At 50.0% G+C, this 14949-nt stretch overlaps 1 protein-coding gene across 2 annotated transcripts in view; it reads left to right on the forward strand.

The window, feature by feature from the left end:
- KREMEN1 (kringle containing transmembrane protein 1) overlaps positions 1–14687 on the forward strand; it is a 50292-nt gene extending 35605 nt beyond the window's left edge. For both annotated transcript variants that reach the window (XM_010951283.3, XM_074356164.1), the window contains 6 exons: positions 3–127; positions 2431–2584; positions 8183–8515; positions 9380–9538; positions 10646–10730; positions 12281–14687. In XM_010951283.3, the coding sequence (XP_010949585.1) occupies positions 3–127; positions 2431–2584; positions 8183–8515; positions 9380–9538; positions 10646–10730; positions 12281–12449 (1025 nt within the window). In that variant the 3' untranslated portion in view covers positions 12450–14687. The remainder of the gene's footprint in view (positions 1–2; positions 128–2430; positions 2585–8182; positions 8516–9379; positions 9539–10645; positions 10731–12280) is intronic.
- The last annotated feature ends 262 nt before the right edge of the window (positions 14688–14949 follow it).

Here is a 14949-nt window from a genome sequence, read left to right on the forward strand (position 1 = left end):
AGTGCCTGGAAACCTCGGCTGCTACAAGGATCATGGCAACCCACCTCCTCTAACTGGCGCCAGTAAAACGTCTAACAAACTTACTATACAAACCTGCATCAGCTTTTGTCGGAGTCAGAAGTTCAAGGTGACGGTTCTGTGGCCACATGTTTACGGGAAAGGATAAAGGTGTAAATGCTTTCTGCTGAGATGCCTCTTAAAAATGTATAAATTAAAAAAACAAAAAACAAAAAACAAAACCCTGTGAGGCCATGTGACTCTGCTTTTCTGCCAAGGAGACGTTAGAGGAACAGGGGAATTCAGGGGGTGAGGCAGCACTCTTGTCCAAAGACTGAGAGAAAAGGGGAGGAAAGCCCCTAATATCTGCATCCCATTTTGGCCTCCAACAGAGTCCGATGTTTCCTTAAACCCCTGTATGTTATGAGCAGAGACATCTCTGGCCCCAGAGGGGACCTGGGAATAAGCCAAAGTAGTGATCCCTTCTGTGATACACGAAGGGGCCCCAGTCTGGACACCAGTCCAAAACATTTTCTTTCCTTCCTTTCCATTCTTCTATCTGAAACTCATGTGTTGGCCACAATATAATGCTATTGTTTGTCATATCAAAAAAAAGAAAGAAAGAAAAGAAAAGTCCCTTCCTTCCTTCTTTAATAATTCAGTCAAAAGGCCATTAATCAGGCCCCAGCAGGGAGAAAAGCCCGTGGGGTTCAGGGCCTGTGTGAGGCAGGTGGCTGAGCAAGGCAGTTGGCCCAACGTGATCAGGTGGCTGGTTGCTCACAAAAGACTGAGTATGTAAGTAAACATATTGAGGCTAATGGGAGCCGGGTTTCTCACTGTAGGAGGAGGGGGCCAGGAAGACGGATGGATCCTGTAGTGTGGGACAGGGATTGAAGTTATTAGTCTAATGCATGATTTTCGCTATATAGAGAGATAGATCTAGAAAAAATTGTAAGTATGAAAGCGTGTGTGTGTGTTTGTGTATTTATACTTATGTATTTCTTAGCTCTGTCCACTGAGAGGGCCTGGAACAGTGACACAGTAAAAGGCACACTTAGCACTCGTATCTTGGCTTCTAAATACTGTTCTCCATTAAAAAGAACTAGGGCTCCTTGGAGAAAATTGCTGAATTTTGAGAAAGCACATGACCCCGAAACATCTTGTACAGGAAAGTCAGCAATGCGAGGGGCTCGTCAAAAAGGCACAGGAACCAGCTTGAAGGGGCGCCCGCTGGCCAAATCTAACATTTGAGCTTCAAAACAAATAGTAATAGTAATAATTGTACTCCACTGAATAAAATAAGAGTCCTTAAATCCATGCTGATATAAATAAATTAGTGAATAAATAAATGAGGAGAAGAAAAGCATTTCCTTACAGGAGAAAACCAACTAATAAATGTAGAAGAAATGATGGAATTAGAAAGTTCAGCATTTGGCAACCATCATAGTAATAACTGATGCAGAGAACAGATATCAAGGAATGAAAATACTCCACATCCTCACAGATGGGGAATAGAAGTTTTCGCCGCAGTGGGTGAAAGTTCATCATCTCTCATTGTTCTGGAGGCCGAGAAGCCCAAGGTTAAGGCATTGGCAGATTTGGTGTCTGGTGGTGGCTCGACTCCTAGCTCCTACACGGCCGTCTCCTTGCTGTGTCCTCGTGGCCGAAGGGACCGGGGAGGTTTGGGGTCTCTTTTATAAAGGCACTAATCGTGTTCATGAGGGCTTGCCCTCATGACCCAGCCACTTCCCAAAGGTCCCACCTCCAAGTACCATCACATTGAGAATTAGCTTTCAACATATGAATTAGAGGGGATGGCACAGACATGCAGTCTATAGCATATGACACTCCTGACATAAAACTATTAATTAGTGGTTGCCAGGGGCTCTAGGAGGGGGAGGTTTACAGCAATAGCACAAGAAAGGTTGCTGGGGGGGCGCGCCTGTTCGGTATCCTGACTGTAGTGGTGGTGGTTCAACTCTATACGTGGGTTAGCATTCACAAGACTGAACACCATATAAATAGTTTTACTGTCCGGCAATATAAGAATTTTAAATGGGGGCTTCAATAAGTTTGCTCTGAGGACTGACTATGAAGCACTTACCACTTGGCATGTAGTAAACATTCAATACAATGTTGTTGTTATCAGTGTTTCAAGTTAATGGATTCCCCACCACCACTTACTTAAATGTGGTAGAAGTGGGAACATTAATAAGGGGTGCTCACTGAAGAGGGAGCACCGTGGCGGAGCGGAGTTACTGGTCAGCCTGTGATGCAGCATGGTGAGTGGGTGGGACGAGGCAGAGGTCCTGGGGACCATGGGCTGGGAAGACCAGCTGGTTGCTTGCTGGGGGCCCGACCCTGCCAGGTTCCTTCAGGCCCCACGACACCCCTGACCGCCGCTCACCTAGCGCCGCTTCTCTGTTATGGCAGTTTGCCGGGATGGAGTCGGGCTACGCCTGCTTCTGTGGAAACAATCCAGATTACTGGAAGTACGGTGAGGCGGCCAGTACGGAGTGCAACAGCGTCTGCTTCGGGGACCACACCCAGCCCTGTGGCGGCGACGGCAGGATCATCCTCTTTGACAGTGAGTGTGCCGTGTGCCCGGCACTGTCCCAGGCACAGGGGTCCGTGGGCCGAGGGACAAGCCCGCCCACCTCCCTCCCTTCTGGTCACTTGGTAGTACTTAGTAAGCACCTGCTGACTGACCCAACCCTGGGGATACAGCACTGAACAAGAAGACTCTAGAAGGGAGGACAGACCTTTAACAAGTCATTAATGACGGCGCGCCATGTGCTTTGCAGAGACGTGGCCTATTGTGAGGTGCTTAGACCACCTAGAAAAGGCAGCCCTTCCAGCGTAATGGGGACGCTGATGTAATTGCTCAGCGTGAGCTCTAAGATCCTCTCGTTTCAGTGTAACTTACCAACCCTTTTAGTGTTTTCTTAGGCATTTGAGATTTATGTCACTGTGATACAGCGGAGAAGCGAGCCTAAGCTTTGAGCTGTCTTTCCAGTCCTGGTACTGAGTGCGCCCTGCCCCACCTCCTCCCTGACTCACCACCCTGGTGAGCCAGTGGCTAGGGGCAGAGAGTCTGAGCAGGGTATGGTCTGGGGCCTTGACCTCTCTGGCCGCTGGGCCACCCAGTCCCTCATAATCTACCCAATCTACTCAGTGGTAGTGAGCCTTTGTGAGAGTTGTAGTGCTGGTGAAACGCCAGATTTTAAGGTGGTAGAAAGGACAGTCACAAATGAAGCAGACAAAAGGAAAGGCTTGAGATGACTGCAGTTTGCAATAGAGTTTACAGCATCTTTGTTGGTCACTAGGCTTGCGTGGGTCTTTTCTTAACATTGCCACCAGGCAGAGTGGCTCAGTTTTAGGCAAAACTGTCATGTGGTGTCCTGGGGCTGCCATAACAAATTATCACCAACTGGGTGGCTTAATAAACAGCCAAAATTTATTCCCTCCTGCTTTGAGAGGCCAGAAGTCCAAAAGTCACGATGTCATCAGGGCCATGCTCCCTCCGAAGGCTCCAGGGAAGAATCTTCCTTTGCCTCTTCCTACTTTCTGGTCATTCCTGGCCGTCCTTGGCACTCCTTGACTCCAATCGCTGCCTCCTTCATGGGGCTGGCTTGCCTCTGTGTCTGGGCCTCTGCATCACTCTGTATCTCCTTATAAGGACACTAGTCATTGGATTAGACCTACCCCAGTCTATTTAACTTGATAACGGCTGTAAAGACCCTGTTTCCAGGAAGGTCAGAGTCAGAGAGAGCAGGCATCCAAACTGGAATAGACCTCGGAGGACACAGTTCAGCCACAACGAACGGCAACTGTGAAACCCAACCCGAGTTTATAACATGCTTTTGCAGGTTGTAGCTTAGACGCTGTCTACAGCGTGTGTGTTTGTGGGGAGGACAGGGAAGGACTGGCAAGCAGAACCCCTGTTGGTCTTTTTAGTTGTGTGACTGTTGGAGACCATATAGGACCAGTGGCTTCCTATGCATTCCTGTTATGCTCAGTTTTAGCACCTCTGTTAAAGTCTGAACCTTAGTTGATGTTTAAAGGAGAATAGTTGGCAAATAAACAAAAGCAGTGTGTGTGGGTTCACCTCCATTGTTCGACTTTAAACAGAATATGGTGTTAATTTTTTTTTTTTAATGGGAAATAAGTGTTGGTGAGACTACGGAGAAATTAGAACCCTCACACATTGCTGGTGTAAGCGTTAACTGGTGCAGCTCCTTTGGAACAGTCTGGCAGTTCTTCAGATGTGAAACAAAATTACCTTATGGCCCAGCAATTCCCCTCCTAGGTGTATGTCCGAGAGAGTTGAAAACATGTTTCCACGAAAACCTGTACACGAGTGTTCGTAGGAGCATTATTCATAATAGCCCAGAAGTGGCAACAACACAAATGTCCATCAGCTGATGAATAAACAGAACGTGGTACGTCCACACAAGGGAGTATTGTTTAGCCCCCATGAGAATGAAGTACTGACACCTGCCACAACATGGGGAACCTTGAAAACATTATGCTCAGCGAAAGAAACCAGACACACTGGGCCATGTAGTTCATGATTCCATTTGTAAGGAATGTCCAGAATAGGCAAATCCATACAGACAGAAAACGGATTAATGGTTGCGAAGGGGAGGGCAAGAATGAGAAGCAACTGCTCGACAGACACAGGTTTTCTTTTGGGCGTGATGACAACTTTATTTCACATACCACTGAGGGAAAACAATGCTTCCAGTTATACTTTAACGGCATACATTGGCTGAAAGGCGTAGCTTGTGTGTGTCAGGCCAATGTCCCCTTGAAAAAATAAGATCTTGAACCTGTTTCTAAATTTCAGATTCCCTTATGATCTTAATTATAAGTTTATTTCCTGAATTATCTCTGAACTTTAATAACCTGTCATAGATGTCATGTGTTTCTTCTCAAAATTGCTGACTTGGATGTGCTGCCAGCATGGCAGCGCACATCCGGGAGTCGAAAGTTCTCAGTTTAAGGTCTGCCTTTGCTGCTGAAATATCGGTTTAAGACTCATAGACAGAAAACGAACTTACGGTTACCAAAGGGGAAAGGCAGTGGTGGGTGAGGGATAAATGAGGAGTTTGGGATTAGCAGATACAAACTACTATATATAAAAAAGATAAACAACAAAGTCCTACTGTAGAGCACAGGAAACTATAGTCAATGTCTTGTAATAAACTATAATGGAAAAGAATATGAAAAACAACATATATGTATAACTGAATCCCTTTGCAGTACACCAGAAATTATACAACAGTGTAAATCAACTATACTTCAATTAAAAAAATTAAAAACAAAAAGAACAAAGTATCAGTTTAACCTGCATACTTTATTGTTTTCAAATAATTATAGTAGCTAAAACTTAATTGAGGTTGTACTGTGTGCCAGATCTTATACTAGACACTTTACAAATATCAAATCATTTTAATTCTTATTACCCCATAAGTGAGAAACCATTCTTAATTTCATTTTATAGATGAGGAAACTGAAGTATATAGAAGTTAAGTATCTTGCTCAAATTCATAGTATGTGGTAAAGTCAGGGTTAGAACCTGGAAATCTTTTTTTTTTTTAATTTATGTTCATTGAGGTATAATTTACATACAGTAAAAGTCACCCTTTTAGTTACACAGGTCAATAAGATTTGGCAAATATATACACAGTCAAGATATAGGATATTTTCATCACCTCAAAAAATTCTTTTGTGCCCTTTTGTGTCAACACCCCCCAGCCCTCAGCAACCACTGGTCCCGGATTCTATCTGTATAGTTTTGCCTTCTGAACAATGTCACATAAATGGAATCATACAATACTTAAAAATTTGCGTCTTGGCTTCTCGCACTTAAAATAATGCTTTTGAGATTCACTTCAGTTGTTTCAGTAGTTCCTTTTTTTTTTTTTTAAGAGGGGAAGGTAATTAGGTTTATTTATTTATTTTTAGAGGAGGTCCTGGGTTCAATCCCCAGGACCTTACGTGTGCTAGGCATGCACTCTACCACTTGAGCTATACCTTCCCCCCTCAGTAGTTTCTTTTTGTTGCTAAGAAGCACGCCTTTGTACGGCTGCATCACAACTCGTTCATCATTTACCAACCGATAGACGTCAGACTGTCCATGACGAAGATGCAGTGCGGCTGCTAGAGACACGCACGAGCAGGTGTTTGTGTGAGTGAATGTGTGTTTTCATTTCTCCTGGGTAAGCACTTGGGGGTTCCAGCATTTCTAGGTGCGTACTTGGCATTTATGAGACCCTGCCAGCTGGTTTCCGACGTGGCCGTCACGTTTTGCATTCTGACTGACAATACGTGAGACTTTGAGTTGCACCGCATCGTCACCTGAATTTTAGTATTGTCTGTTTTTTAATGTTAGCCATTCTGTCAGGTGTGTAGTGGTAACTCATGGTTTTAATTTGCATTTCCGTAATTTCTAAGGATGTTGAACGCCTTTTCATGTCCTTACTTGCGATCTGTATCATATTCTTTTGGCCTAAAGAAGTTCCTTTAGCATTTTCTCTAATGCAGGTCTGCTGTTAATGGCTTCTCTCAGCTTTGGTTTGAGAAAGCCATATTTCACCTTCATTTTTGAAGAATAATTTTGCTAGATATTGAATTCTATGCTGACAGGTTTTTTTTCCTTTCAGTACTTCAAAAACGTTGCTCCTTTGTCTTGTGGCTTTCATGGTTTCTGGAGATGCCTGCTCTATATTTGCTTGTAGCCTTTTCCCTCCTTCTGCCTCCTTTCAGGACTTTCTCTGGTTTTGGTTTTCAGGATTTGATTATGATGTGTCTAGGTGTATTTTTTGTTTGCTTTTTTATTTTTGTTTTTTAATTTATTTGCTTAGAGATTGCTGAGTTTCTTCAGTTACCTCTCATCAACTTCGGAGTTTTCTTGGCCATTATCTCCTCGGTTATTTCTTCTACTTTACTCCTACTCATCACCACTTGCTCACTGGTTCCCCCAGTGGGGGCCCCTGGGTCTCCCGCTCACCCCCATTCCTCCTTATGGGCACTGGGTGGAGGCCTGCACAGAATGGCCCGCAAGTGAGTGCAGACTCCCCTTGTGTCTGGGCCCCAGGCTAACCTAGACTGAGAAGCTAGCCCACATTCAGCCTTTAGAAATTTGCTAAAATTTTAGCTGCTTTCTTCTTACTTGATTTCATGGTGGCCGCCTCTTCCTCCTTTGCTCCGTCAAAGATGAAACACTGTGTGGCCTGACTCTCCTCCGAGGGGCTTCTTACTTTCTAGAATTAAATTCCCTTGCTTGTCGGGAGAGCTCAGGTTTCTGATGGGTTGAAGCAAAGTTCTGAGACTTCTGTCATTGTTGGGGTGGAAGCAGCTTCTATATCCTAAAGGGAGGTGGAACTCCCCCCGAGTCTATTTTTCAAATCCTAGCCCTACGCTCCCTCCCAGGGACTTTGATTTCCAAGATCTTGTTTACATGTGAGCACATAAGATGCAGTGCAGTGGTAGTATCCCCTTCCCAGAACCTGCCAGCAGAAACTGGGGACCAGAGACCTCCAGTGTGGGGGCGCAGAGCCAGCAAGATCTCATGCGTCTCCCCTGTGCAGGAAGTCAGTCCTTGTGCCACAGTTTCCCACCTGAAAACCAAGTGTGGCCCCTTGTGTGAGACTGACACCTCCAAGGTACCAGGGAGACACCCTTGGCTTTTAACCACCTTACTTCCTGGAGTGCCCTGCTGCAGAGTGGCCCCCTGTTTTCAGGTGCTTTATCTCATCTGTCCTCACACACTCGTGACACGGGAGCAGGTGGTGGTCTCTCCGCCCTCAAAACCAAAAGAAGCGAGAGGCCTGATGTGAGGTGTGGCCCCTGGGATCACGTGGCCCAGCGGGTCCCTAGCCCAGACTCTCTGACTCCAGCCCAGCCCCAACCTGGGCTGCACTGCTGTGCTGTGCCCTGACTTGAAGGTCTCCTGGGTGAAAAAAAAAAAAAAAAAAGAAGCCTCCAGTCATTTGTTCAGGGTTTCAGTGATTCATTCTGTGATTCGATCCTGAAACATAAGACAGTCTGGTTTTACGGACAAAAAACAATATCCCAAACTGAATCACATCAGTTAGGAAGTTTTGTTTGTGACAGGCTGAAAAGTGAGCCCTGTGGCCGGGCCCCAGGCTGAGGGCTGGTGTCCTTTTGTCTCCTGCAGCTCTGGTCGGCGCCTGTGGTGGGAATTACTCGGCCATGACTTCCGTGGTCTACTCCCCTGACTTTCCCGACACCTACGCCACAGGGAGGGTCTGCTACTGGACCATCCGGGTCCCGGGAGCCTCCCACATCCACTTCAACTTCACCTTATTTGACATCAGGGATTCCGCAGACATGGTGGAGCTGCTGGACGGCTACACCCACAACGTCCTGGTCCGTTTCAGCGGAAGGAACCGCCCACCCCTGTCCTTTAACGTCTCTCTGGATTTTGTCATCTTGTATTTCTTCTCTGATCGCATCAATCAGGCCCAGGGATTCGCTGTCTTATACCAAGGTAAGGCTTCTGGCCTCCCAGGGCTCCCCGCATACCCCATTGTGACCTGCGGATCTGGGCTGGTTCTTGCCAGGACGACTGTGTGAGTCAGGAGCCTCAGACCAGATTTGCAGATCTTCTCAACTCCCGTTTTATAACTTGTGTACATTTCATAATACAGAAAAGAGGTGAAACCTGTCAATTTTACTACTTTCGTAGTTCTCATGACAGTTTTCACATGAGGGTTAAAAGAATAATGAAAAGAAAGAGCTGAGATTGGTAGAATCAGAAGTCTCCAAAGAAGTCATTGTTGGTCCATCCTCCTGCCTCTGAACGTCCCAGCCAGTCCTGAAAGACTGGTTTTCCATCTTTCCTCAGACCCTCCTAAGGTGGAGCTTCCCCTGTCCCTCTAACGTGAACACATGAGTGCTGGGCACACCTCTTTACCAGCACATGAGAACACAGCAGGCATCCAAGACCTGGTCTTGTCCTGGGTGTCGGGGGCCTCGAGAAGAGCTCAGTCAGTGTGTAGCTACAGGAAGCCAGAGGGAGGCGGCCTCCCCGCAGGTGGGAGAGGCTTGAGGACCAGGCAGGATTGGGGTGGGTAGATGGGAAGAAAGAGGGCCCTCCAGGCAGAGGGACCGTGGCTGCCCAGGCACGAGGGAAGGAAAACCGTGAAGTGTGTTCAGGTGTCCCTGTAGAGACCAGTCAAGTGGCTCCTTCAGAGCGAGAGCCTGGCAGGTTCTGCTTTGGGGCAGCGGAGCCACTGGAGGGAACTGAGCCCAAAATTGAATCAGAGAAAACTGCCTCCTCCTCACGCCCAGTGCCTCCTCCTCTCTGTCGTCTCCGTGGCTCTCCCCCAGTTAATTCCTTTTGACCTTCCAGCCGTCAAGGAAGAACTGCCAGAGGAGAGGCCCCCTGCCAACGAGACGCTGGCCGAGGTGATCACGGAGCAGGCCAACCTCAGTGTCAGTGCTGCCCGGTCCTCCAAAGTCCTCTACGTCATCACCACCAGCCCCAGCCACCCCCCCCAGACCGTCCCAGGTAGCAGATCCCAGACACCATCAAAGGGGGGAAGCCACAGTGCTTGGAGGCGGTGCCCTTGGCAGTGACAGAAACAGAGTGCTCTTGGGTGTTTCTCTTTCTGAGGCAGGTTAGGGGTCCTGGCTCTGAGATTGTTTGTTCTGGCCTCAGAGAGACATTTTCTCTTCAGCTGATTCCTTAGTCCTTAGGGAAAAGCGCTCACCTCCAAGATCCAGCGCGGGTGCCTTTAGTACACGGTGATTGACAGCTAATGCAGGGTTTTCTGCAGCCCCGAGCTGTAGCTCCCTAAATGCGTTGGCAGTCGCCACAGCTCTGTTGACTCAGTCACTCGGAAGACATGTAAGTGCTTTAATGGTGCCGGGCTCTGTTGTAGGCACTGGACTACCCAGTGAACCAAACAAGATCCCTGCCCTCCTATGGCTTACAAGTGGGAGGAGGAAGACAAGCAGCAAAATAAAAAGTCAGAGCGCGACAGGCGCCGTGAGGGAAGGTCCTGCAGGAGGGGCAGAGTGGGTGGTGGTCTGGCCATTCGAGCTGGCTGACTTGGTGGGGTATGAACTTTCACTCTCTCTTTTCTGCCAAGAAATTTGGAGTCTTTGTGAGCTGGTAGAGCTGCAGAGTGTTAGTGTTACCCAGACTAGCGGCTTTCCCCTGCAGGACTCCCAGTAGAAGGTCAGGGAGGAGAGCCCCTCCCTGTGTACCCTGTGGTTTATGTATCTGGTAGGATTTCACAGGTCACACCGCCCGTTCCTCAGATGAGGAAACTGAGACTGGAAGAGTTCATGTAACTCATCCATGGCTGCACAGTGGTTCCAGGGGTAGAGGCAGAGTGTACACCATCCCCTTTCAACTCCAAGTCACGTGCGCTTTGGGCCACACTGCCTGCCTCCCTCCAAGAGAAGCTCTAGAGCAAGGCGAGGTGCTCAGAAGGCCTGGGGCCCCGCGCCAGCCCGGCTCGCAGCTGCGTTCCGTGGCTGTCGCCACCTGCAGGGAGCTCCTCAGCCAGGCCTGCCTCTGTGCTGCCAGGGTTCACTCGGGGTTCACACACACCTCCTTCTGGAAAGTGAGCTCACGGAGTCTGATCAGCCCCCTCTTTTGCACCTGCAGGATGGACGGTGTATGGCCTGGCAACACTCCTCGTCCTCACGGTCACAGCCATTATAGCAAAGATACTTCTGCACATCACGTTCAAGTGAGTACGAGAGCCGCCCGCCTCCAGGAGGGACGGCTCAGAGCTCCTCTCCCCCTACGCTTCATTTGTCTGAGCACAACTGTAATGTCAGCGCATGATTCCAGAGCCCTCGGTCCTGGGCGACAGAAGGCAGGAGACATTCCTTGCTCTCTGCAGAGTGAAATGTACAACTGAACAAATCTCACTAAGGTTTGAGGGATTGTGTTTGTTCCTGTGTCCAAAGGATACGATTTCAAGGAGGATTGAAACAGTCTGGGCATAAAAAGGAACAATTTCCATTTTTTTGGCTTGTGCTGGCCCCTTAAAGAACACAAGAACAAACACAAGAACAAAGATTTCTCAGACAACACCAGGCATGTTTTCCCTGATGCCTTCTAGAAACTGAGACAGTCAGGGAGAGAATTCTAACATTAACTATTGCTTATAAATTATTTTAAAACAATTGTTTAAGAAGCTTATAAAAGCTTCATCCTTCGATTTTGACCAATTTGGAAAAAAAACATTTACCTCCCTTACTGCCACTGTTCAGGTTAACAGCTCTGCCTTCCAGGAAACGGGTGATTGCTCATGCTGCACACGTTTGTGTACTTACAGAGGGGAGTTCTCACTTTCCCTAGGCCCCTGCTCTGTCTTTCCAGAGCAGGTTCCCAGCCCGGGCTGTCTCCTATTCTCCCCTAGTTTTATTGAGATAGAATTGACACATAGGCTCTCCCCATTCTACGGCCTTCCTGAGCACCAGTGTCCCATAAAAGCTGCCTGTTCCCTGACCTTCTCCCTGGCTCTTGGCTGCAGGCTTTTTTTGTACATTGAATGCCGGCTCCTCCGTTGCCCTCCGAAGGCTGCCCTTGGCCACTTGGGCACCACCCATAGGCCTCTCCACACTGCACTTTACAGTTTTCATGGAAAGAACGTCATTACTGTTTACTGAGCTGCTTTTTTTTTTTTTTTTTTTTTTTTGAGTCGCAGTGCACGCATTCTGGGGAAGCCTCTTGGGCGCGGTCCTGTCTGCATGTCCCCCACGGCAGGGAGAGCAGGACGCTCGCTGTAGGGCCCCACAGCTCACCTCATGCTGAGGCTCCAGACCGCTTGTCTGACTCCATCCAACACCCACACCGAGCTCCTCTGCAAGCTCCCAGAGGCTGGCTCGGGGGCAGGGCGGGTGTTGGTGGAAAGGCAGGACCCGCTTCATGCAGAGCAGTTTTACTTTTACCCTGTTTAGCTAGGTGGGCTTCCAGGTCGGTGTCATTTGAAAAGAATTCTTCTACTTAAAAAGAAAGAAGAATTTTGAAAACTCACAATCTCACAGCCAGCCCTTTCCAGGTCTAAATGATCCTGCCAGCCCAGTTCTGCCCCACCATGCTGCCATCCCCCAGGACATGTGTTGTCCACACGGCGGCCCTTCGGGTCTCTAAAGGCAGCTGTTGGGTTTCCTGAGGCCTCGCCTCACCAAGTGTCCCATTTTACAGGTGGAGGTATCTTGTGAGATGGTAGGAGGTGTTGGACGCTTTGTTCTCTTCTGCTTGAAAAAGTCAGTTGCTTTTGTTTGATAGGTCCCATCGCGTTCCTGCCACAGGGGGCCTTCGGGATTGTCCTCAACCGGGAGCATCGGGGGAGATCTGGAGCATTTTTTATAAGCCTTCTACGTCAATCTCCATCTTTAAGAAGAAGCTTAAGGGTCAGAGTCAACAAGATGACCGTAATCCTCTTGTGAGTGACTAGAAGATCCCCACTCCGTGCCCAGGACACCAGACCCCTCTGAGTCCGAGGCCCCTGGAGACCACCTGTCCCGTGGTTTCCGCTGATCGACTCTCCCGCAGCTTCTTCAGGGGCAGCGTCTATGGACCAGGCAGGAGCTCCCTGTGGCCAGGCAGGCGTAGCCTGGCTTCATCCTGCTTCATCAGCTGCACTTAGGAGAGACTCAAGGCCCCGTGGTCCCCCCCTCCTGCCTCTCTCTCTGATCTGGGACTGGGTGGGGGTGTTGGGATAGTGGGGCTGGGATGACAGAGGTGGCGTGTCCAGCTTTGGGCTCAGGTACGTTCCAGCTGACTGTCAGGGAGTGGGTAGGTGATGCTTCTTCTCTGTTTTGTCCACACACAGATCACTTTCTCCTGATCTTTATTGTTTGGAATAGGGCCAGGTGGAGAGATGTCTGAGGCTCTCCCGAGGGTTGGCTTGGTCCTGTACTTCTGGGCGTTAGAACCCCAAAGCATGATGGAGGCCCATGCTCTGTGCTGACTCAGGTTTGCTCTCTGGGCTCTGGGCGAGGATGGGCCTCCTGCAACCTTAGGGGGCCTGGAAAGTGGATCTGACAACCCCCACTCACATCGAACCTGACACTTTCCACACAGGCTTCTTTCTGTAGCTTCTTCCCACAGCTTGGTGACCAGCAAAGCAAGTTTGAGGAGTGGTCATAGAGAACACTCATTCACTTGTTCACACAGCAGACTCTGCTGAAAGCGTTCTGGGTGCTGCCTAACTCCCCATGGGAATGGGTTTGCCTGGCCTTTCCCCTGAGCATCTCGTGGTCCTGCAGAGCCTGAGCCAGGCCCTGTCCCCATGGCTCTAAGGTGACTCTCGGTTCAAAACAGGGAGTATAAACATTGTGGTTTAGCATCCAGGCAGCATCATGTGAGGCGGGTGCCAGCAGTCCCTCCCTTAGTGTCCCTCATTTTTAAAAAGGATGAAAGATACTCCCCAGCTTGTGGTCTCTGGGGCCTCTGTGCCCCTTCCTATGGGGACAGGGTTTGGAATGGCTCGGCCAGGAAGGAGAGGGCTCTTGTTCCTGGTCCCACACCACCCTGCCCCCCAGATGGGGAGGGGAACCCACAGAGTGGCGTGCAAGGGGGAGGGTGGGTTTGGGAACTGGAGACCCTCTGAGGAAAGGCCTCCTAAGATTGAGAGCTGCAGCTGTGGCGGCCGTGGGCTGTGTGAGTCGGTGCCACCTCCTGTTTAGATGGCCCGCCGTCAAAAGCCAGCTTTGTCTACAGCAGCTGGGAACAGCACCTGTGCCTCCGAAGGCCAGGCCTGGGCTCTGCTGGAGCGTGGCTCTCCCACAGGCACTGGGCCTTGGGACTTGCTTGGCCTCCTGCCTCCCCGATTCCCTCTTTGGGGCACTTTGCCTGCCTGCCTGCCTCCCCGAGTTTCCAAATGCGGCCTTCCCTAGGGTTCCGCCAGCAACCCGTCTGCGCCTGGCCCCCAGAAAGACAGGGCCAACCAGGAGATGCTGGGAGCTGGCAGGCAGGGGGCATTCGGGGGGAAACGCAGTGTGTCCACAGGAGGGCGGGGGCGCTGCCCCAGCACCGGCTGAGGCCACGGGCACCGAGCTGCAAGCCTGTCCTCATGCTTTGATCTGGAGAGGGCGTTACCCTGGGGCAGCTGTCCACTGGCCTCAGGTCTGGAGACAGGCCTGCTGCATCCAGGGACCCCTGGAATATACTGCCATGTGCCGTCTCCCCTCTAAGTTATTCCCGGCCTGTATGGAATCTCCTCTCAAACACAAGTGTCAGGTGCGTGTGGTCACAAAGGGCCCCGTGCTGGGAATAGGTCCTTGTGCAGCACAAAGGGAATGTGGGATTCCACCCGGGAGGGGCTCGCCTGACCGAGAGGCAGTTGGGCTTACTCTGACCACTGGCCTCTGGTGCGTCCCCTCGGCTCACCTGCCCACCCTGCCCTCCTCACACTTGGGTCACAGTGAAGGGTCACTGTGTGCCGTCTGAGCAGCTGGAGCAGCCCTTTTTTGGAGGTCCCGGAAGTGCTGTGACCCCAGGGCGCTCCTTCCTGCCAGCCCTGGCACAGCCCAGTGCCCCTGGATCCACTTACTGTCCCGGGAACAGCCCCGGGACACCTACACCGGCCTCAGGACAGCGTTGGGGAGACGCCATAAATTGTCCCAGGTTGACCTCCACAAACACAATCCAGCTGTGGCCTTGGCTGGAACCTGTCAGACGCCTCCCCCAGGCCCCCTGTGGCTAAGTAAACACAGAGATGTAAATTGTCCCAGAAGAGGGGAGGTGTTCACTGAAGCTTCGAAGGAGGAGATGAAGTGGGGGCTGGAGGTGACTGGAAAGGGTGACCCTGAGAAAAGCATGTTACAGATCACACAGAAGCTTAGGAAAGAAGGAGGGTAGGGGCTTCGGGGACCATAATGGATGGGGCTCTGAAAGCATCCTGCCCAGAGCCCCAGCCCTGAGGTGACAGAGCATGGAGGAGGCTGTGTGCC

This window comes from Camelus bactrianus, chromosome 32, assembly GCF_048773025.1.
Source record: "Camelus bactrianus isolate YW-2024 breed Bactrian camel chromosome 32, ASM4877302v1, whole genome shotgun sequence".
Classification (NCBI taxonomy): domain Eukaryota; kingdom Metazoa; phylum Chordata; class Mammalia; order Artiodactyla; family Camelidae; genus Camelus; species Camelus bactrianus.